The 21633-nt window shown below is 51.6% G+C and overlaps 2 protein-coding genes across 6 annotated transcripts in view; both read left to right on the top strand.

Annotated features, from left to right (window-relative positions):
- STAM2 (signal transducing adaptor molecule 2) overlaps nucleotides 1-4762 on the top strand; it is a 45403-nt gene extending 40641 nt beyond the window's left edge. For all 5 annotated transcript variants that reach the window (XM_077861740.1, XM_077861737.1, XM_077861735.1 and 2 more), the window contains 2 exons: nucleotides 102-271; nucleotides 2069-4762. In XM_077861740.1, the coding sequence (XP_077717866.1) occupies nucleotides 102-271; nucleotides 2069-2297 (399 nt within the window). In that variant the 3' untranslated portion in view covers nucleotides 2298-4762. The remainder of the gene's footprint in view (nucleotides 1-101; nucleotides 272-2068) is intronic.
- Nucleotides 4763-10205: 5443 nt separating this feature from the next.
- The window catches only part of CACNB4 (calcium voltage-gated channel auxiliary subunit beta 4), a 222293-nt gene continuing 210865 nt past the window's right edge, over nucleotides 10206-21633 (top strand). The window contains exons 1-2 of the mRNA XM_077861730.1: nucleotides 10206-10319; nucleotides 10552-10635. Of these exons, the coding sequence (XP_077717856.1) occupies nucleotides 10311-10319; nucleotides 10552-10635 (93 nt within the window). The 5' untranslated portion in view covers nucleotides 10206-10310. The remainder of the gene's footprint in view (nucleotides 10320-10551; nucleotides 10636-21633) is intronic.

The following is a 21633-nucleotide window of genomic DNA, read 5'->3' as shown; positions in this document are numbered from 1 at the left end:
CTATACCGTTTTATTTCATTTAAGTCTTTTAAAGTATTAGCTATGTTGTTAAATAGATGTTTGGGAAATCAGAGAGTCAGTTTTTTCTCTTTGGTTAATAGACATACCCAGTTCCGTCACATGGTGGAAACTATATGGGTCAAGGCATTCACCAAGTCACTGTTGCCCAAAGCTACAGCCTCGGACCAGATCAGATTGGTCCACTGAGATCTCTGCCTCCAAATGTCAATTCTTCCGTGACAACACAGCCTGCACAGACGCCGTATTTAAGGTAAGTTTCTGGGAGCAGTGTTAATTTTGTCATCATATACATTAAATTTTCACAGACTTTCATAATGAGAAAAATTGACCTTTTTAAAAAAATAATAGTAATTTTATAGTAGTACTAATAGTTGAGGTGAAGTTATAGAACTTTCCATTCTTTTTATTTTGTTTTGTTTTTAAAGATTTTATGTATTTATTTATGAGAGACACAGAGAGAGAGAGACAGAGACACAGGCAGAGAGAGAAGCTGGCTCCATGCAGGGAACCCGATGTGGGACTCCATCCCGGGACTCCAGGATCACATCCTGGACTGAAGGTGGCACTAAACGGCTGAGCCACCCGGAGCTGCCCAGAACTTTCCATTCTTAATGCCATGCAGTCAGATTGGTGCTATTCTTAGCTTTACTAAAATGGTTGCCTAGACGTGGATTATAGTCTGGGTCCCTGAGACAAACTAATGTTAACTGTCCCTTATAGGGACCAAGCCCCTGATGTACCCAGCACCCACTGTGCTGTAATCAGCCTAGCAGAGTGGTCCCAGGAATATCTGTCTGCATGCATCCTGAACATCAGAAAACTTTACTTTGACTCCCTAGTGTGTTTGAGCTGTGGAATTTGTGTTTTTTGTTTTTTGAGAGAGTGAGAGAGAAAGAGAGCACAGGGGAAAGGAAGAGGGAAAGAGAATCTCAAGCACACACCACGCTGAGCTGAGCTCAGAGCCCGACATGGGGCTCCATCTCACAACTGTGAGATCATGACCTGAGTAAGACAAGAGTTGGATGCTTAACCAACTGAGCACCCAGGCGCCCCTGTGGCCTAATATTTTATACTAACACTTCTCTGAAAATCAGGTTTATATATCGCTTTCTATTAACTGTGCTTAACCATACAAAATATTCATTCAATATAGTCATGGTAGATGATCTTTAATCAAATTTCATGAGAATAAATTGTAGATATTATCCGAAAAACCTGTTCACATTGGTGTTTAGTAAAAAAATTTTTTTCTGTTATTCTGTGTTGATGCTAGAAATAATGGGGAAAACTGGAGCAGGGTAGACATTAATCCTCATGTTGTAAGCAGTGTATTTGGTATAATTTGAAATTATGTATCTTTTAAAAAGAATGTATGTACAGTAATTATAGGAACATGCAGGAATCGTGCAATTTGGTGTGATTTTCAACTTGTGTTTTTGTTTTGGTGTAGCGTTAATGAGTAAACTATAGGTCAGGGCTTCCGTGAGGGTAGATTCAGGGTCCTGTGTGGATTACATTGTTCTCCCTGCCTTTGTCATTTTTACGTAGAGATGCAGGTTAAGTTATGAGGGGCAGCTTTGAAAGTGCCCTATGAAAAGGAAAGTATAGGGCACTGAAGAAAAGAGGTGGTCTCCTCCGTGCCGGACCGAGAGCTGGGGGAAGGGAGGGCACCATCTGCAGGTGCACTTGAGCTGGGCTTGTGCTCAGTGTAGCTGGCCAGGGACACCACCTTGAGAAACCCAGTCTGCATCTCCTCAAAATTTAAATATTTGCAATAAGAGATTTTGTAGGAAACAAAATTATATAGGCCGAAACATATAATCTTATGTTTTGTTTCTTTTTTGAGTACTTTCTTCTTGCCAAATACAAAAATTATGTTGACAGTGTTGGACAGTTGGAGTAATTAAATTATAAACAGAACAGCAGAGTTACATAAACTTGAAAGATAGAAAAGGCATTTATTGTTTCATGAGGATTGATCTCTGACCATGACTTAGATAATGCGAGATTTATAAATACGGTTTTCTTTTTAAAATTTTGTTTGTAGCACTGGACAAGACACTGTTTCCAACCCTGCTTATATGAACCAGAACTCTAACCTTCCATCAGCTACTGGTGCAGCCGCTTACACGCAGCAGATGGGGATGTCTGTGGATATGTCATCTTATCAGAACGCTACTTCCAATTTGCCGCAACTGGCCGGCTTTCCAGTGGCGGTTCCAGCTCATTCAGTTGCACAGCCTCAGGCAAATTACCATCAGCAGCCTCTTCTTTAGAACAAACCCAAGCATTTTCTTGCAAGCCTTCATATGTGTATTACTTGACCTTTGTGATTCTAATCTGAAAATATTAAAAGAAAAAAATTTTTTTCTCAACTCAAAAGAATGGTGACTAAATAAAGCACAAAAACTTCTCTAACTCTGCTAGGCCATTAAAGGATTTTTTTCAATCCAATTTGTTTGAATTCCAACTTTTTTTTTTTTTTTAAGATTTTATTTATTTATTCATGAGAGAGACCGAGAGAGAGAGGCAGAGACACAGGCAGAGGAAGAACCAAGCTCCATGCACGGAGCCCGACGCGGGACTCGATCCCGGGTCTCCAGGATCACACTCTTGGCTGAAAGCGGCGCTAAACTGCTGAGCCACCCCGGCTGCCCGAATTCCCACTTTTGATCAGAGGCAGCTTCAGGTAGCTTCCAGTTAGTTTGTCTTATTTTCAAATCTTTCTACACAAATCTGGACACCCAGTAACTAGCCTTATGACACTTAAAGAACATGGGAAAGGACTATGGAAATTCTACTTTTAAAGAAACCATCGTTTATCCCTAAAACCTGATCATTGGGAGAGCAACAAAACCTTTGAATATTTTTTGTCTGCATATTTTTTTCAGTGTTCCCCAGAAACCGTTATTTCAAAAGACGAACTTCCTTTTCGGTGAGCATTTAGCTTGCCAACGTATTTCCCTTTGGTTCCTTAAATTGCAGTTGTGCTTGCAGTACTGTCAGTTTTGCTCCCTGTTATGTTGAGTAGTAATTAGCATATAATTGTCTATAGAAGCAAGAGCAATTTGGAAGGAACAAAAATGTTTTCTGTTATTAACCGTGAAGACCTTATAAATGCAGATGTGTGGTAAGCATTTAGCTCGTCCCTGTCAAGGCAGCTGTGAGCCGAGGAATGCCCCGCAACGCATTTTCTATTCCCTGGAGACCAGCATTTTTCTTACAAGACTCCCTTGTATTTAGAATTGCCATAATGACCTCCTAAAGTGACTTTGGCCATTCTCTAAGGAAGATAAGGCCCGCTTGTTTTCCTTCCTGAAATGCGGTGTGCAGAGATGCTGCGTTTTCTCTTTACGGATTACTTGTGAATTTGAGCCATGAGACAGTCCTAGGAATTTGAGGTGATAAATCCTAAGCATGAATAATAAGTGTGTTTTTATAGAAGTGTGTTTCGTTAAAGAGGTGATTCAAGTGCCATCGCTATTGCCAGGCTGTTGAAAAATTTGGCCATTCCTCTCAGAGAGGATTGTAAGCCTGTGGGACACCAGCAGGCAGTGGATTGATAGGGAAGCTCAAGACGGTTTTTCTGAAGCCTACATTGTATGAATTAGCTTACAGTGCTGATAGACTCCACATACTATTGGAATCAGTAAACCAGTAGGGTTATAATTTCCTCCTAAAAATCCATACACTGCTGTATCATCTACCAACTTTTTAGATAACACAAAATAGGAGGTGGTGAAAACATATGCTTAGAGATAGACGGTACTTAGACGGGGAAAAACAAAGGACATAAATTGTTTTTCAAAGAAAGCCCTTAATCTTCCTGCTAAGAATCTATTTGAAGGAAGTGTTCTGAAAATTTTTGTCATTTATCTATTTGCAGAAATTTAATTACAAGTATGTTCTTTTTTTTTTCAAAGAAACTGTGTCCTAAAATAAAATGGTCTATATATTACTTGGTCTACATTTAAAGGAAGAAACGGAGCAGTATTTGAAAGCCCAATTTCTGTCATTGTCTTATTTCAGATATAAGTAACTTTTAAGAGAAGGTTTTAACCTTGAATGTCTCCTGCTCTTTTTTTCATCCAGTATTTTCCTTCCATGTGAATTCACTTCTATACTTTTTTAAAAATTCTCAAATGGTACCTTATTTTTTTGGAAATGAATCTTCTATTCTTTAAAGAAAAAACATAAAAAGCATTTATAAAGCTGCTCTTGATAACCGTTAATGTTTGCATATATATCGAAAATCTTACATTTTTTTTCCTCCCACACAGTATTTAATAAGGTTATTTTAATGTTTGTGTAAATATTTCATGTATAATTGTGATCTGAATTGTAAGAGCTTGATTCTGCGTAAGTCTTTGAACTCGTCTAAATACTGCACACCCACTCAATTGGGATCAGCCAATTAAGTTCACCAAATGTAGTTTTGGAATAATATAACATGCGACATGTATATAAATAGTGTATATTGGCATTTATCTGTGAAATTTTATACATCCAGAAGTGTCTTCTCCCTCTTAAATTAAAAACAATTTTATTTTGGCCACACTGTAATGGGTTTTGTGTTGCAGGTTGTTGATAGTATAAAAATGTTATTACATCTGTGTACTAGGATGATATTTTTGGTTTAATAGGAAATAACAGGGTTGTTATTTTTCTTTCTTTTCCATGTTCTTATGGGTTGTATTTATTTTAAGACCTCTTTATAATTAAACGTTTTCTTCCAAAGGAATTGTCTAATATCAGATTTCTACATTGGGTTCACACTTGCTGTTTTGTAAAAAAAATAATAACTGCTATTTCATAGGTAATCTTGGTACATTAGAAAGAATTTCCCCTGGGTATTAAAATATATGGAGTGGGATATGTTCATACAGTTTAGAAAATGTACAGTCTACCAACATTGTCTCATTATTCGGTAATTACAGAATTACCTGAACATTAAATAATTATATTGTTTATCAAGTAGGATTTGAAATTATTTGCATATACAGTTTCATCTGATGCCATTTCAAGTAGTTGATAATTGAGCATATAACAAATTTCACTGTACATTTTAAAGATGATTATAAAGGTTCACCTAAATTTTTAAGTAATTTATTTTGAATGTTAAATATATTACGGCTTAGGTATTTTCAAAAGTTTCTCTTAGTAAAAGTCGTGTCTAGTCTCTTCTAGGGAAGGAGTCCTTGAATTATGATGAGAAAGCTCAAGTCATTTTTATAAGTAATAAATTATAAAATAGCACCAATCTATCATGCTCTGTTACTGTAAGAAGACATTTTTCTTATTTTACATCAGTTTTAGTCAATAAATAAAGACTCAATTCTAGGGATTTAATTTTTTGTTAGTACTTAGTACAATTTAGTTTCTTTTGGAGATTAAAGGTGTAGATTTATTTTTTAAAGTTTTTCCCAGAATTATTCTAATTTGCCCAAGCTAAATTTGACTTAGAGTTTTCTAAAAACCTTACTGTGTCAAAAAGACAAATTATGTTACTTCTTAACAAAGTGTAGTGGGAGGAATCGTGCCCCTCCCGAAATTCGTATTTGCCTAGAGTGTCAGGATGTGACTTTATTTGGAAAAAGGGTTTGCAGGTGTCATTAGTTAAGGATCTTGAGGCGGGATCATCCTGGATTTAAGGTGTCCTTAATAGGATGGGAAGACAGACAGACACACCGTGAGCGAGGCACGTGAGGACGGAGGTGGGGCTCGAGGAGACGCTGCCCCAAGTCAGGTGGCCTGGGCCATCAGAAGCTGGAAGAAGCACGGAAGGGATTGTCCTCCAGAGCCCGCAGAGGGAGCACGGCCCTGCTGGCCCCTCGAGGTCAGATTTCCAGCCTTTAATCCTGAGACAGAAGACATTTATGTTGTCTCAACCCCTGGATTTGTTACAGCAGCCCCGGGAAACATAAACCGGGATAAAAAGTGTCCAGGAAAATCTGAAAAACAACCATTTTAAACTTTTATAAGATTGGTCAAGTTTGTCACAAGAGTTCAGAGACAAATGTCTGTAGTTCAGTAGTAGCAATCTGAACTATCTTTTCTATTTTTTTAAAGATGTTTTTTATTTATTTATTCATGAGAGACCCAGGCAGAGGGAGAAGTAGGCTCCATGCAGGGAGCCCGACGCGGGACTCGATCCCAGGTCTCCAGGATCACGCCCTGGGCCGAAGGCAGACACTCAACCACTGGGCCCCTCGGGTGCCCTATTAGGGCATCAAGATCTTTTCTTGAATATTCATATTGTATGAAAAAGTACATCAATTAAACTGCCCTCTCCGTATATATATGTATAGAATAACACCTCATTCTATACAACTGGGATCATTGGCTCTAAAATTCTTAGACTTAAGACCCCTTAGTGTCCAAGTCTGTACATTTACTCTCCCCTCCTCTTCACAGCTATAGGTCGATAGAGGCAGTTTTTAAAGCAAGTGGTAGAGCGAGGAAATCATTTTTTAATTTCTTAATCCTCAAAAATTTGGGGCGAGTCAACACAGCATTCAGTCAGTTTCGGGTGTACAATATAGTGACTCGACAGTTCTATTTTTTTTTAATTTACTTATTTGGCACCGAGGGAGCGCGGGGAGGGGGAGGCAGGCTCCCCGTGGAGCGGGCCCCCATTGGGCCATCCCCGGACCCAGCCACTGGGCCACCAGGGTCCCTGCCCCGTGCCTGCGGATGAGGATGCCGGCACCGGAGGTCTCGCTGGAGCCGGTCTCTTGGTGCCTCCTGCCCATGTGTTAATCGGATTGTCCTCGCGCGAGTGCAGTTGTACCTGTTCTCTGCGCCCCTTGGATGCTGACCTTCAGCAGCGCGTCTTTGTTGACGTCCTCCCGGTCAGGAGCTTGTCCGCCAGGTGTGTGACTGTTTCCTTCGCTGCGCAGAGCTTCTTACTTTGACAAAGTCATTTTTTTGCTTTTGGTTCCCTGGCCCCGGGACACAAATCCGGGAAAATGTGCTTCCGGCCAGTGTCAGGACCGACTGCCCGGGCTCCCGTCTAGGATCCTGACGGCCTCGGGGCTCGCCCTTGGGTCCTTGGAGGGCACCAGCTGTAGCCAGAGAATCCACGTGCCGGACACGTCACCCCCTCCAAGCGGCACTTCTCGGGGCGCCCGGGGGGCCCAGCGGGTGAGCGTCCACCTCCAGCCCAGGCCGCGACCCCGGGGTCCCGGGATCCAGTCCCGTGTGGGGCTCCCTGCGTGGAGCCTGCCGCTCCCTCTGCCTGGGTCTCGGCCTCTCTCTGGGTCTCTCATGGATAGATAAATAAAAATCTTAAAAAAATAAATAAATAAAGCGTACACTTCTGAGATTTGTAGCATATTCACAGATATGTGCAACCACCACTATGATCAATTTTAAAACATTTTCTTCACCTCAAAAAAGGAGCGTTGTGTGGTTTTTCCTTTTCTTTAACTTGAAATTTTTTCTCCCCCCCACCCAAATTTCTATTTAAATTCTAGTTAACATATAATGTAATTTTGGTTTCAGGAGTAGAATATAGGGCACCCGGGGGGCTCAGTGGTTGAGCACCTGCCTTCAGCTCAGGGCGTGCCCCCAGGGTCCTGAGTTCGAGTCCCGCGCTGGGCTCCCTGCATGGGGCCTGCTTCTCCCTCTGCCTGGGTCTCTGGTGAGTAGGAGGAGAGTTCAGTGACCCCCTCACTCACGAAGCCCACCCGGCGCTCATCACGGGCGCCCTCCTTGGTCCCCATCGCCCAGGTCGCTGCCCCTGCCCGGCCCCTGTGGACCACAGCGTGAAGAGGCCTGTACCCTTAGTCGCCACAGTCACCCCCAGTGTCCCGAGCCCTAGGCCACCCCTACTCTGCTTTCCGTCCCTAAATCCATCCGTATCCCCGACACCGCATATGCCTGGAACCACACCGTCTATGACCTTTCATGACCGCTCTCGCGCCTGGCCTGGCGTGCCCCAGGCTCGCCTGGTCGCGGACACACGGACACACAGCCCCCCTCCTCCCCCCTCGTTTCCCCTCCTCCTCCCCTCCTCCCCCTCTCCCCCTCCCCCTCATTCTCCCACAGCAGAGCTGCCCCACTGCTTCCAGGCCTCCTCCTCCTTCCTCCCTCCTCCTCCTCTTCCTCCTTCCTCCCTCCTCCTCCTCTTCCTCCTTCCTCCTCTTCCTCCCCCTCTCCCCCCTCCCCTCCCTCCCAGGGCAGAGCTGCCCTGTGCTTCCAGCCCTCGTGGCCCTGCACCTGCGGCGCCACCTGAAGACTCTGTGTGGCACTTTCCTGGGGAGCCTGTGTGGGAGCTGGTCGGCAGGGTTTGGCCCGGGGGCCCGCAGGCCTGGCCAGCACTGGGCTGAGGACACGTGTCCCCTGGATGGAGGGCTGCCTCGAGGTTCAGAGGTGTGGCCTGGTGACACCCACGCCAAGCCCCTTCTCCTGCACTCACCAGTCATTTGGATACTTTTTTTTTCTTTTTTGGATATGTTTTTTAAAAGAGAAATATTTATTCAGATTTTTTGCCCATTTTCTTTTTTTTTTTTTTTAAAGATTTAATTTATTTATTCATGAGACACACAGAGAGAGGCAGAGGCCCAGGCACAGGGGGAAGCAGGCCCCATGCAGGACTCGATCCCGGGACCCCAGGGTCATGGCCTGGGCCGCAGGCAGCGCTCAACTGCTGGGCCACCCAGGCTGCCCTCTGCCCATTTTCAATTAATGAATTATTTAGAGGTGCCCACAGGTGGGGGGGTGGTAAGAAGGGGTGGGTGGGGAGGGGAGGGGAGGGGGGGGATCCTCAGCAGACTCCCAGCGGAGCCTGCCCATCCTCGCAGGACTCGATCCGTGATCCGGGCCTGAGCCGAAACCTGGAGTCAGATGCTTACCTGACCAAGTCACCTGGGTGTCCTTCTTTGTCCACTTTTAAAATCTTAAAAAAAAATTTTTTTTTAAAAATTACTGAGCTGTGAGTTTCCCTTATACATAGAGCGGGTAGAGTCCTCTACCCTTAGGGGCTAGGCCCACATTGTCTCCCATTCTGGGTGGGCCTTCAGGTGGCCATGGTGCCCTTCAGGTACAAAAGTCTTTAATTTTGGTGAAGTCCAAAATCTGCATATACACGTGTGCACGTGCGTGTGCATGTGCCTGTGTGTGTGCACGTGCGTGTGCGCACAGGTGCCTGCAGCCGCGTGCGGGGCCCCAGGCCAGGGCCTGGTCCGCAGACTGTTGCAGAGGTGAAGGTCCGGGCAGCGTCCGCGGGTGGGGAGGGCGCCGCGACCCTCAGGGGCACCGACCGCAGGCGCGGCCCTTGGTCACCAACAGCCCCAGAAGCGCAGGTGGCGGCTCCTGCAGCAGCTGGCGGGGCTCCGGGGCACTGGCTGTAGGGGGTGGGGGTGGGGTGGGGGTGGGGTGGGGGTGGGGTGGGGTGGGGTGGGGTGGGGTGTGGGGGCTCCCGGGCAGTGGCTGGAGGGGGCGGGGCGGGGCGGGGCGGGGCGGGGGGGGCTCCCGGGCCCTGGCCGTGGGGGGGGCTCTATCCCGAGAACGGTCAGGGGCTCCCCTTGCGCTCGGCGCCCTCGGTCGCGCCCCGCGCGGGTCTCGCAGGAACGTGCAGGGGAGCCCGGGGGCGCGGCGCAGCGCGGCCTCCAGCAGGTCGGCCCGGCCTTGACCCCCAGGACGCAAGCGCCCCCCGCAGCAAGCGCCCTGCCCCGAAGCTCCGCGCTCTCCTACGCCCCCTGCGGCGCTGAGCCTGTCCTCCGCCTCCCCCAGGGACCGCCCCCGCCCTCCTCCGCGTGCTCCTCCCCCTCTCCTCCCCGCCCCTCCCCTCCCCTCCTCGGCCCCTCCCCGGATCCTCCCCCGATCCTCCCACATCCCCGGTCCTTCCCCCTCCTGGGCGCTCCTACATCCCTGGCCCCTCCCCATCCCCCTCCCGGGCCCGCCCCCTTCCTCCCCGGCCCCTCCCCAATCCCTCTGGTCCCTCCCCCGGCCCCTCCCCCTCCCCTCCCCCTCCCCTCCCCCTCCCCGCCTCTCCTCCCTCCCCGGCTCCTCCCCCGGCCCCTCCTCCCTCCCCTCCTCCTCCCCTCCCCCTCCCCCCTCCTCCTCCCTCCCCGGCCCCTCCTCCCTCCCCCTCCCCGGCCTCTCCTCCCTCCCCGGCTCCTCCCCCCTCCCCGGCTCCTCCCCCGGCCCCTCCCCCCTCCCCGGCTCCTCCCCTCCCCCTCCCCCCTCCTCCTCACCTCGCCGGCGTCCGCGCTCCGCTCCGGAGCCCGCAGCCTTCCCCAGCCGATGCCGGGGACTCGGACCCCGCACCCCGAGAGTCCCTGTTAATGGATGTGGTGGGTGCTCGCGGGCCGCTCCTCCCGGGCCTCCGCGCAGCCGTCGGGGGCGGGGGGGCGCCGGGGGGCGCCGGGGGGGCCGGGGGGGCCGGGGGGGCCGCACGCGGGCCCGGCGGAGGAGGCTGGGGCGCGGGCTCCGGGGTCCGGGGGGCGGGGCGGGGGCTCCGTCCCGGGGCGCGGGCTCCACGCCGGGGCGCTCAGCGGCTTCTCTGGCCCCGCGTGTCGAGTCCAGGTGGCCCGAGGCACCACGACCCGGAGGAGCAGGCTGAAGAGATCCGATGGCAGCACCACCTCGACCAGCTTCATCCTGAGACAGGTAGGGGGGCGCGGGGGGCGCGGGGGGCGCGGGGAGGGCGGGCAGCGGGCCGGGGAGGGGGGCGGCGGGCGGGGGCCGGGCCGGGGAGGGGGGCGGCGGGCGGGGGCCGGGCCGTGCCCCGGGGCGCCCCGTCCCGCCCCCGCGCCCCCGCAGACCCCGCGCCGCGGTCCCCCCCTCCCCTCCCCCGGGTCCGCCTGGGCGCCGGGAGCGGGCTTGGGGCCGGGAGGCTGAGTTGGGGCCGAGGGTGCAGCTGCGCTTCCCGGGCGCGGGGCGACGGCTCGGGCGGTGCCGACCTGCCTCCCTGTAACCGAGGCTCCTGCGAGCTCTGGCCGAGTGAAAGCACCTGGAGCGGAAAGTCGGGGTCACCTGGAACCGGGGGGGGGCGGGGGGGGCTAGGGTCGGCGGCTGCCCTCGGCGGGCGCGGCCGTCAAGGTCCCTAACCGTGACCCGGGGCAGCTGTCAAGGTCCCTAACCGTGACCCAGGGCGGCTGTCAAGGTCCCTAACCATGACCCGGGGCGGCCCCACCGTGGAGGTCTCTAACCGTGACCCGGGGCGGCTGTCAAGGTCCCTAACCATGACCCGGGGCGGCCCCACCGTGGAGGTCCCTAACCGTGACCCGGGGCGGCTGTCAAGGTCCCTAACCGTGACCCAGGGCGGCTGTCAAGGTCCCTAACCGTGACCCGGGGCGGCTGTCAAGGTCCCTAACCGTGACCCGGGGCAGCCCGGCCGTCCAGGTCCCTAACCGTGACCCAGGGCGGCTGTCAAGGTCCCTAACCGTGACCCGGGGCGGCCCCACCGTGGAGGTCCCTAACCGTGACCCGGGGCGGCCCCACTGTCCAGGTCTCTAACCGTGACCCAGGGCGGCCGTCGAGGTCCCTAACCATGACCCGGGGCGGCCCCACCGTGGAGGTCCCTAACCGTGACCCAGGGCGGCTGTCAAGGTCCCTAACCGTGACCCGGGGCAGCTCAGCCGTCCCGGTCCCTAACCGTGACCCAGGGCGGCCGTCGAGGTCCCTAACCGTGACCGGGCGGCCCTGACCCCTGCCGCCCGTGTGCGCAGACAGCACCTGCACAGAGCTGTGGGGTCTGCGCAGAGCGAGTCGCCGGGTCTGTCCCTGAGGCGGGCGCGGAGGTGCGAGCCCGGGGTGGCTTAGGGACGCCTCGACCCCGGGCCTGCTGCCGCGCCGGAGCCCCTTGCGGTGCTTCTCCCTCGGGGGGCCCAGAGCGCCGCGTAATGGGTTCTTAACCAACGATGGCAGCTGCGGTGCGTTTCCTGAGTGTTTGCGATCAATTTAAACACATTATCCACGACAGATGGGCTTTAGATTCAGAATTGGACTCCGACGTGTCCTAGAGGGTTCATGAAACACATTTAGGTAATATTTATTATGCGGAGATTCATTTTCTGCTAACAGATTACTACTGCTGTTGAATTCAGTGAGCACCAAGCATTTGCTTTATTAAAATAAATATATTTTGGATCCCGATTTCATCCTGAAAGTGCGTTCCATCCCCTTTGCAATGCTTGCTTAGATCATTTGCGTGTTTGATGAAGCAAAGGCATCCTTCGTCTTTAAGCAGCCTTTGACTCCTGTGACCGAGATCCTGATGTTTATTTCGCAGATGCCTATTGTTGGCAGTTTATTGTTGCAAACTCTTAGAAATACTAATTATACAGCAGTGTATTCCGGGAACGGTTTGACTAAAACTTTTGAGTTCCTCTACACATCACCACAAACAAAACAATCAATATTTCCTAATATCCTCCTCAATTTACTCCAATAAATGATTGAGATAATGCATGTATAAGTTTTTTTTTTTGCATGTATAAGTTCTTGATAAGTGTCTTGCTGCGTATTGCCTTAAAAATGTCAAAAGTATCGCATGCTAATAATTTTGGGAGTACTTTAAGCAACACAGATTTGTAGGACACATATTTCACTAGTTTTTCTGAAACTGGGGTTTGTTGGTTCAATGAAATGGTCTAATTTAAATTTAGGAGTTAGTTGTGATTGTATTATATACACAGTCTTCCTTTTTTTTCTGTGCAAACACTGCACATGGTTTTTGTGAGCACCTCTCGCAGTTCAGTAAGTATCCTACCCCTGATCTTGTTTAAATGGCGTAATATAGACTGCTGCCATGGCTACAGTAAGAGTAACTAGGGGATTTCTGTTTCTTTGACGAGAGATGAAAAGTCATTGCAAACGGAATTTTTAATTTTTTTTTTTTTTTATGATAGTCACACAGAGAGAGAGAGAGGCAGAGACACAGGCAGAGGGAGAGGCAGAGACACAGGCAGAGGGAGAAGCAGGCTCCATGCAGGGAGCCCGACGTGGGATTCGATCCCGGGTCTCCAGGATCGCGCCCTGGGCCAAAGGCAGGCGCTAAACCGCTGCGCCACCCAGGGATCCCTGCAAACGGAATTTAACAGTGTTTTTTGAAATGAAATTGAAGAGTTTTCACTTGAGTGCCAAAAACCAGTTTCTTAAAGAAAAAAAAAAAAAAGCACGACAGCTGCTTATGTTATTAGAGCCTCATTATTTGTAGAATGACCAGTGATTTATTGTTGGTGAATTCTTGATACGTTGGAGTGATGGAATTTCTTGGAGCTATTTCACAGTCTGCGTGATGCCTTCACACAGGGAGAAGGTAGTGGGAATGCCAGCAAAAAATAGCGCTGCTCATTTCTGGTGTCACATTATTTACAGAATTAGGGAGGGCAAGAGTTCCCCCCCCCCCCCCCGCCACAAATGATGTATGAAGGCAGGTGGATAAGATGGGGCTGGTGGTGAAGAACAGAGGCCAGTTGGCAAGCTCCCCTTATAAAACGGGTTGTTCTTTGAACCGGTCAGAAGTTGAAGTGTGTGTGTGTGTGTGTGTGTGCGCACGTGCACGCACAACATGCATGTGCACACATGAGTTGCCCCAAAACCGAGCAGGCTGAGAAGGAGAGCGAGCCTGGGCTCTGAGCGCTGCTCGGAGCCCTTCAGGCATCGTTGACCTTGTTTCGGGGCTGCTGGACCGCTGGCCTCCCAGCCCGGCGCGGGGGTGGGGGTGACTCCAGGGAACAGCTAAGGGGTGTCCCTGCGGAAGGTGAGAGGGTGCAGTGTGTTGGCACCGGAGGAGAGCTGGGGTGAGCCGGCAGCGTCTCCAGGGCGCGCCGAGGCTCTTGGGGAGCGTGATGGACTGTCCCCCTCCCTGAGGATGGGGCGCAGGCACCACCGTCAGGAAGGAATCACATTTTCGGGCAAGGCTTCCGTGTGGGTTGCTGCCACCGGAATGGCTCTCCAAATGAGGCTGTAGAATTTTCTCCGGGGAGATCACTTCGGACAGGCTAGTGTGAGTGCCTTGCTTACTCATGTTCTGGAATTGTAGGGAACAATTAAACATTTGCTGTGTGTCCAGCGCTCTGCTAGATGCGATGAGGGGAATGCGGAGGCGAGGGAAACCGAGCCCGTGGGCCCAGCGGGTCTCGACTCCTGGAGACATAGGTGTGTGCACGCGACGCAGGGAGGTGCAGCGAGGACGTGGCCGTGGGCCCCAGGATTGCAGCGCTCCAGGCGTCGCTGCACTCAGAGTCTGCGTGGTGGAGTGCTCCGGTTCCTCCCAGGTTCCCCCCCTGGGGTCAGCGAGGGAATCTGGTCGGGTACGGTTGGCCCGGTGACCCTCCTGCCAGGGCTGCCCCTACGAGGGCGGCACGTCTTACCAGGCCCTGCTAGCTTCCAGTCTCGTCTTGAACCATCATCCTTCAGCTTTGGACATAGATCTTGAGTCACCCCCTTTCCTTCTGCCAGAGGCTCCTCGCAGCTGCTCAGCTCTCTGTGTGGAGGGCTCTTGCTCCCCCCTCTGCCCAGTTCACTTTTTTTTTTTTAAAGATTCATTTATTGATTGATTGATTCATGAGAGACACACAGGGAGAGGCAGAGACACAGGCAGAGGGAGAAGGAGGCTCCCTGCGGGGAGCCCAGGGGAGCCCGATGTGGGACCCCAGGGTCCCCCAGGGTCACACCCTGAGCCAAAGGCAGACGCTCAACCACTGAGCCCCCCAGGCGCCCCACTGCCTAACGTTTAGTCTTCCTTGAGACCTAAGTTGAGTCTTCACTTCAGTTTTTGTTTTTTTTTTTTGGAAGATCTTTTTGTTTTTAAGTCATCTCTACATTCAGGGTGGGGCTCAAACTCACCACCCTGAGATCAAGAGTTGCACGCTCCACCACCCGAGCCAGCCAGGTGCCCGGAGGCCTCTCTTCTTTCTCATTTCTCTGATGACGGCAGCTCCTTAACCACCTACCTCGTTCCGGAGTGCATTTTACCAATTCTCGATCATCCGCTTTCTCTGTTCCTGTCTGTCCCCTCATCCAGATAGTAGGCAGGGACGTGCCCCCATTTGGTCTCCTCTGCATCCTCAGCATTTAGCGTAGTCGATGTTCGATAAATATTTGAGGGAATGAAGGAGCAGGTGGATGAAAGACTGACTTGGTATATTTTAGGCAAGGGGTTCTGCTCTAACATTAAACTCTATTTAACAGGGAGAAATTTCCTCCTAACGAAACTTCCCCAAATTTAGTAGCTTAAAGCAACAACATTTTTTTTTTTTTTTTAAATTTCAGTGTGTGCTGACCAGATAGCTGTGTGTGGTGTTCTCTGGGCACTGGTGTGGATGAAAGATCTAAAATAGCCTCACATGTGTGGTTGGCAGTTGGTGCCGGCTGCTGGCTGAGAACTCAACGGGAGCTTTGGCAGGGGGCTCAGTCTTCCTCCACCTGGGCTCCCAGCACGGTTGATTGAGCTTCCTCACAACATGGTGGCGGGGTCCAGGCGGGGGCATCCCAAGAAGTAAAGGATGAAGCTGCAGATTTTGCAAGATGTACTGTTCCAAGCTACGTGACATTACCTGGGTTGCAGCCCGCAAATCTGAACGAAGGGCTGGCGGGGGCTGACTGGGCTCGACGGGACATAGACTCCCTTTTGATGGGGTGCAGCACGGTCGCCTCACAAAGGAGCATATTGCTGTTACTGCAGCCACCTTTGGAACCGTTTACTTTAGATCAAAGAAACTTGGGCTTTTTTTAAAGTATGCTAATCAAGTGATCGTGATCATAATTCAGTAAACCCACACTGTATTTAGAGATTTAAAACATATTTAGTTACTAAGTTGATACTATAATAAAACAAACTGGCTAAAAATTCTTCGGGTTCTAATTTGGAGACACATTTCTCCAATAAAATGCAGATTCATCAACAGAAGGTGTATGCTTCCTGGGTCGCTCTAAGAATAATCATATGCCTAGAGGCGTGTATATGAGCAGAATCTATCCATAAACTTAGAATCACAGAGTTTTATAACAGGAAGACATTGCAGAGAGAAGGTGCTTCAGTTCCTTATTTTCAGATGAATAAAACGGAGACCCAAGGACATAAAGGCTGAATTGACGTCACATCAGTAGTAGAACCGAGACAGGGGACCTTACTTAGATTCTCCAGTTTTTCCGTCACGTCATACTTCATCCCTGAATAATCAGGACAAACAAGCACAGAGATGTGAATGCAGGAAAGGACATATGGAGCTTATTCCTCTTGGATCCCAGAAATATATATATATGTGTGTGTATATATATATATATAATTTTTTTTTTAAGAGAGACAGTGCCTGAGCAAGGAGGGGCAGAGGGAGGGGGAGGGGGAGCATCCCAAATAGGTTCCATACTTACTGCAGAGCCTGATGCAGGGCTCAGTGTCATGACCTTGAGATCACAACCTGAGTCTGTCCCTTAACTGACTGAGCTATCCGGGCGCCCGATACTAGAAGTATCCTTAATTTCTGTGGTTACTGTGAAGAACAAAGCAACAACTGGAGAACCTCGAGACTATGGTGTTTTTTTTCCCCCTAATTTTACCATGAGATGGAATTTTTGTTTGCATGGTTCATGGAAGTTTGTGTGTTTAGGAGTCTTGCATTAGCCAGAGTCTAACCAGGAAACAAAACTGCTTGCGATTTTAAAACTGAAAGGCTTGAATGGGCAGCCCTGGTGGCTCGGCGGTTCAGTGCCGCCTTCGGCCCAGGGCATGATCCCGGGGTCCTGGGGCCGAGTCCCCCGTCGGGCTCCCCGCATGGAGCCTGCTTCTCCCTCTGCCTGGGTCTCTGCCTCTCTCTCTCTTTTTCTGTGTCTCTCATGAATGAATACTTAAAAAAAAATATTTAAAAAAAAACCCCAAAACCCCGAAAGGCTTGAATGTAGTGGCGTGGTTAGGGCGGCGATGCTGAGAGGTCAGAAGCTGGCCCTGTGGGTCAGCAGCCGTGGGAAGCCCCTGTGACCTCCAGGCTGGCAGGACAAGGAAAGTTACTGCAGCCCAAGGGCCAGAGTCATTTGGTAGATGCTGGAGCCACTGGGGCACTGTTCTTGGGAGCAAGACCCACAGAGGACAGCACCTCACACTTGTAGGACGGATACCCTAAAAAACACGAGGAAGAACACATGTCGGTGAGGATACAGAGGAAGGGAGCCCTGCTGCACTGTTGGGGGTGTGGATTGGTGCAGCCACTGTTGAAAACAGTATAGAGAGTCCTCAAAAAATAAAAAATAGGAATATCATGTGATTTAGCAATGCCCCTTCTGGGTATTTAGCTGAAGAAAATGAAAACGCAAACCTACCCCACGCTCGTGGCGTCCAGTGTCTACGGTAGCCAAGGCTCGGAAGCGAGCTCGGCGCTCATGGGTGGACGGGTGCCTGAAGAAGGTACGGGGCGTGTGTGTGTTTGCACGTAATTTAGCCATAAAAAGAGTGAAATCTTGCTATTTGTGATAACGTGGATGAGCCTTAAAGGCATTACGCTCAGTGAAATAAGTCAAATAATAAGACAAATTCCGTGTGATCTCCGTCGTCTGTGGAATCTAAAACCGGAAAACAGAAAAAGGAAGCTCCTAGATACAGAGAGCAGGTTAGTGGCTGCCAGGGGCGCGGAGGGGGACTGGGTGAAATGGGTGGGGGGCAAAGCGACGCGCTTTCGGTCACAGAGCAGGTGGCGTGCGGCAGGGGGACCGTGGGTGACGACGCCGTATCGTGAGCTTGAACGTTGCTGGGAGGGTAGGTCTCGAAAGCTGTCGCCCCAAGGGAAGAGCGTGTGAGTGCGCACGGGGACGGACGTCAGCTGCACTCGCGTGGGCCGCCCTCCATACGCCCCGGCCTAGCCTAAGACGAACATGACGCTCTCTGTCGATGGTGCCTCCGTTACAACGAGGGGGACAGACACACGGAGATGTGGCCTCCCCTGGGGAAGCCACCGAGGGGGCAGTGAGGGGGCGCCCCCTGCCCTCGGCCGCCAGGCCCCAGCACCCTGGCCTACCTGCCTGTGGCCTGGCCCTCCCGAGGAGGGGGGCGCGGGGGCCCTGGAGGGAAACCCCATGGGACCAGCACCCCCGGCTTCTATTTTGGCTGCATGGAGGTTTTCATTAGCGAAGTGGAAGTCGGCTTCCTGGCTCCGTGGGATCGTGGGGTCACAGTGGGCCCGGGGGAAGGGCCCGCAGCGGCTTCGGGGAGAGTTTGCTCGGGAATGCATCTTCCCTAGTTGAGACCCAGGAGGAAGGGCCTCTCGGGCCAGCTGCTTTGCTCCTGCTCTGGGGCCTGAATACATGGAGGCGAGCTCCTGGCAGCGGACCCGTCCCCCAGCCCCTCGTGCCCTCCTGTAAGGCCTGTCCTTGGCGCACAGGGTTCCTACGACGTCCTGTTTGCGGAGGGAAGAACTGTTACCCTTCAGTGGAGGAAGGGGAGGTTTTACTGAAACAGATTTTGATTGAAATTGTAATCTTTCTGGAAAGTTACAGGGCGCCGTGTGGGCACCAAAGCTGCGGAGGACCCAATGGCTCCGCGGCCACCCGGGGTGCCCAGGCGCTGGGGGCAGAGTCTGCCTGTTTGGTCACCCAGGGAGAAGCGGGCTGCGCGGTGGAGGCGGCGTGGTTCAGTGGGGCCCGGGGCCGGGCCGAGTGCGGGAAGCAGCCCTGCTGGGTGGCTCTGCGCCCTGGGTCGTGGTGGCCAGGCCCCCCGCTCTGGTTCTGGCCCAGGCTCCTGTCCTCCCCCCGCTGTGGCCATGTCCTGCTCTCATTTCTGCAGCTCGGCCTCCGAGGAAGTGCCAGCCCTGACCCGGGAGCCGGCCGGGGGATTCGCCGGAGAGTCCAGGGGGGTCTGCGGGCGCGGGTGTGGGCGTGGGCTCGGGTGCGGGCAGGGGTGCGGGTGCAGGTGCGGGCCCCCGTGCCATCTGGCCTGTGCGTGCAGCAGCACTGTCCTGGGGCTCGCCCGTGGCCGGAGCCTCCTCCCCAGCAGGAGTGTCTGTGCCAAGTGTGTCCCGGGCCTCAGCGGCGTGGGTCGTCTGAGTGTGTCCCCTGGTGGGTGTCCTGAGTCGGTGCTAGGGCCCGGGGCACCCCCGGGGGTGTCAGTCCCACGGAGCCTTACGTGCTCCTGGGCGCAGTCCCCGCAGAGGAGCCCATGGAGACCCGGAGATGAGAGCTGCTGCACTGCCCGCGTCGTCCGCCCTTGGCCCTGTGACCGAGGCAGCCGTCGGGGAGCCCGTGACCCCGGGGACCGGCCTGAGTGCAGGGCGACCCCGGGGGCTGCGGGACGGTGACGGGCCCGAGTGCAGGGCACCCCGGGTCCCTGGGCCAATGCGGAGGCTGCAACGCGGGGTGCAGCGCTGGGCACAGCAGGGACAGCGGCAGGCCGCGCAGGCCTGAACGTGGGGCGTGCTTCTGACCGGCCGAGGCGACTTCTCACCTCCCGAGTGACCGGCCGCCAGCCCTCGTCTCCGGGCCCCTTGTCCCTCCGCGCACACGGCAGAGGCGGCCTGTGGCCTGGAGGCCCGCGGCGCTGGGTCAGGGCGCCAACCGTGGCTTCCCGCCCCCCGCACCCCTTCGCTGCCCCCGCGCTGCCCCAAGCCCTTGAGTCCTCACTTCCCGTTCTTTGTTGCTGGAGGCATCTTTCTCCAGGGCTGTTGTTTGGGGGTGGGGGGGGTGAGAGCGAGCACAGAAGTGGGGGTGGGGGGGGCAGCGGGCTGTCCCTGCTGGGCGGGGAGCCCGCCTGGGGACTCGATCCCAGGCCCCGGGCGGCCCTGAGCTGAAGGCTGTGGCCTAACCCACCGAGCCCCCCGCGCCCCTCCCAGGCTGCAGTCTAATAGCTGTGACACTAGTCTTTGTTTAGAGAGGATGTATTTTGTGAACCTAAACCTGAAAAGAACCTGCGTTTTTCTGGGTTGTCAAAATCACTAGAAATGGTGACTTGCCGTAGCGCTCGCTGTGTCCCATCGTGTCATAACGCTAGTTTTAACCTCCCTGGGAAACTTTTTTTGCAGTTCCTTTTTTAGTACTGGAAAGGCCAGCAGTCATGGAAACACCTAGTAGCTGACGTCGATGAATTTACGGGGCCACTGTACGGTCTTCTCGAGTGGCCCCGTGTCGGGGTCCACAGCTCACGGGCTCATTATGTTTCCAAATCAAACAGGTCGGTGAGATGATCGCTGTCAAGACGGGAATGTCTGAAGGCACAGCTTTGCTATTTGGCCTCTTAGTGTGTGTGGGACGGAGAGGGAGACATTATTCCTTCAGGAATTCAGAGGCTGTGTTCTCTTGTCACTGTGATCTCATTTTAGAACATTTTCTTTTTTTTAGATTTTTTTAAAAAGATTTTATTTATTTATTCATGAGAGACACAGAGAGGCAGAGACACAGGCAGAGGGAGAAGCAGGCTCCCTGTGGGGAGCCCAATATAGGATTTGATCCCCCAGGGACCCAGGATCACACCCTGGGCCGAAGGCAGGTGCTCAACTGGTGAGCCTCCCAGGGATCCATCATTTTAGAACATTTGCATCACCCCCAAAGGCAACCTGTACCCATTACCATTCACTTTCCTCCCCACCCCTAGGCAACCCTTTTACTTGTCTCTATGCTTATAGCTTTGCCTATGCTCATATAACTGGAGTCATACAATAAAATGGGATCTTTGGTGATTGGCTTCAGCATTTTTTTTTTTTTTTTGACATTCTCTACACCAGCCTGAGAGGTTCACATTATAGCCCCTGGTCTAAGCCCACGTGTGCAGAGGGACTTGCCTTCCCTTCACCCTGTGTCCCAGAGAGCTTTTCAAGTTATGGTGTTGAGTGGAGTCGATCATATTTATATTTATTGCAGAGCTACAGTCTCAAGTCATAAAGCTGAATTTTTTGGGAGGGGGGTGCAAAACTACTTGCCCTGCATGGAAATCAAATCCCTGACCCTGGCCTCCTTGTCATGAGGACTGAACAAAACTGAGTGACTCTCATCTATAGAAGGAGATTTATATAATAGGATGAGATCACTGGACTTTAAAAAGTGAGCACTATAGGTAGTTATTGCCATCATTGTCAATATTTTTTCATAATAGAAATGTCTTCGATACTTAGAATCCAAAATGCTTCTGAAATTTTATCTTTTAAATTGACTCTTAAGACTCATAATAATAACTCAGCTCTGGTAATCAAAATATTTATTCCTTGGGAGATACGATTAAGGAGAGAGCAGAGTGCTCGAGTCCCGAGTTAAGTATGATATTTATGGGAATTATTGGGTACATAAAACTGTACTCTCTGTGTGGCAGGTGCTGCTCAATTATATTTGAGCACTTCCCTGGGGGACAGAAGTCAATTATCAACACGGTCGTGTGGGAGAGAAATAGGTCAGCTGCAAATATTCTCTGCTAATTTCAGAAAGCTTGAGGGGTGATTTAGTTTGGGGGATAGTTTTTATTCTTTTGCTCTACGTGATGTAGGGAGACCTGGTAGGGAAGGCTCAGTTTTTCATTTGGTATTGATTGTCCTATTCATTCCCTTTAACATAAGTAATTCATTTGATGCCATAAAATGAAAATTAAACCAACTGATACCAATAAAAATGATGTCAAATACACGTTGTAAGAGTAACTGTAGCATGGGTGTTATTACTATTCTTGCCATTTCTACCTTAGTGGAGATACTC

The sequence above is a fragment of the Canis aureus genome, chromosome 20 (assembly GCF_053574225.1).
Source record: "Canis aureus isolate CA01 chromosome 20, VMU_Caureus_v.1.0, whole genome shotgun sequence".
NCBI classification, from domain to species: domain Eukaryota; kingdom Metazoa; phylum Chordata; class Mammalia; order Carnivora; family Canidae; genus Canis; species Canis aureus.
Note: the sequence above shows the minus strand (reverse complement) of the source record. Positions and strands in the feature narration are given on the sequence as shown.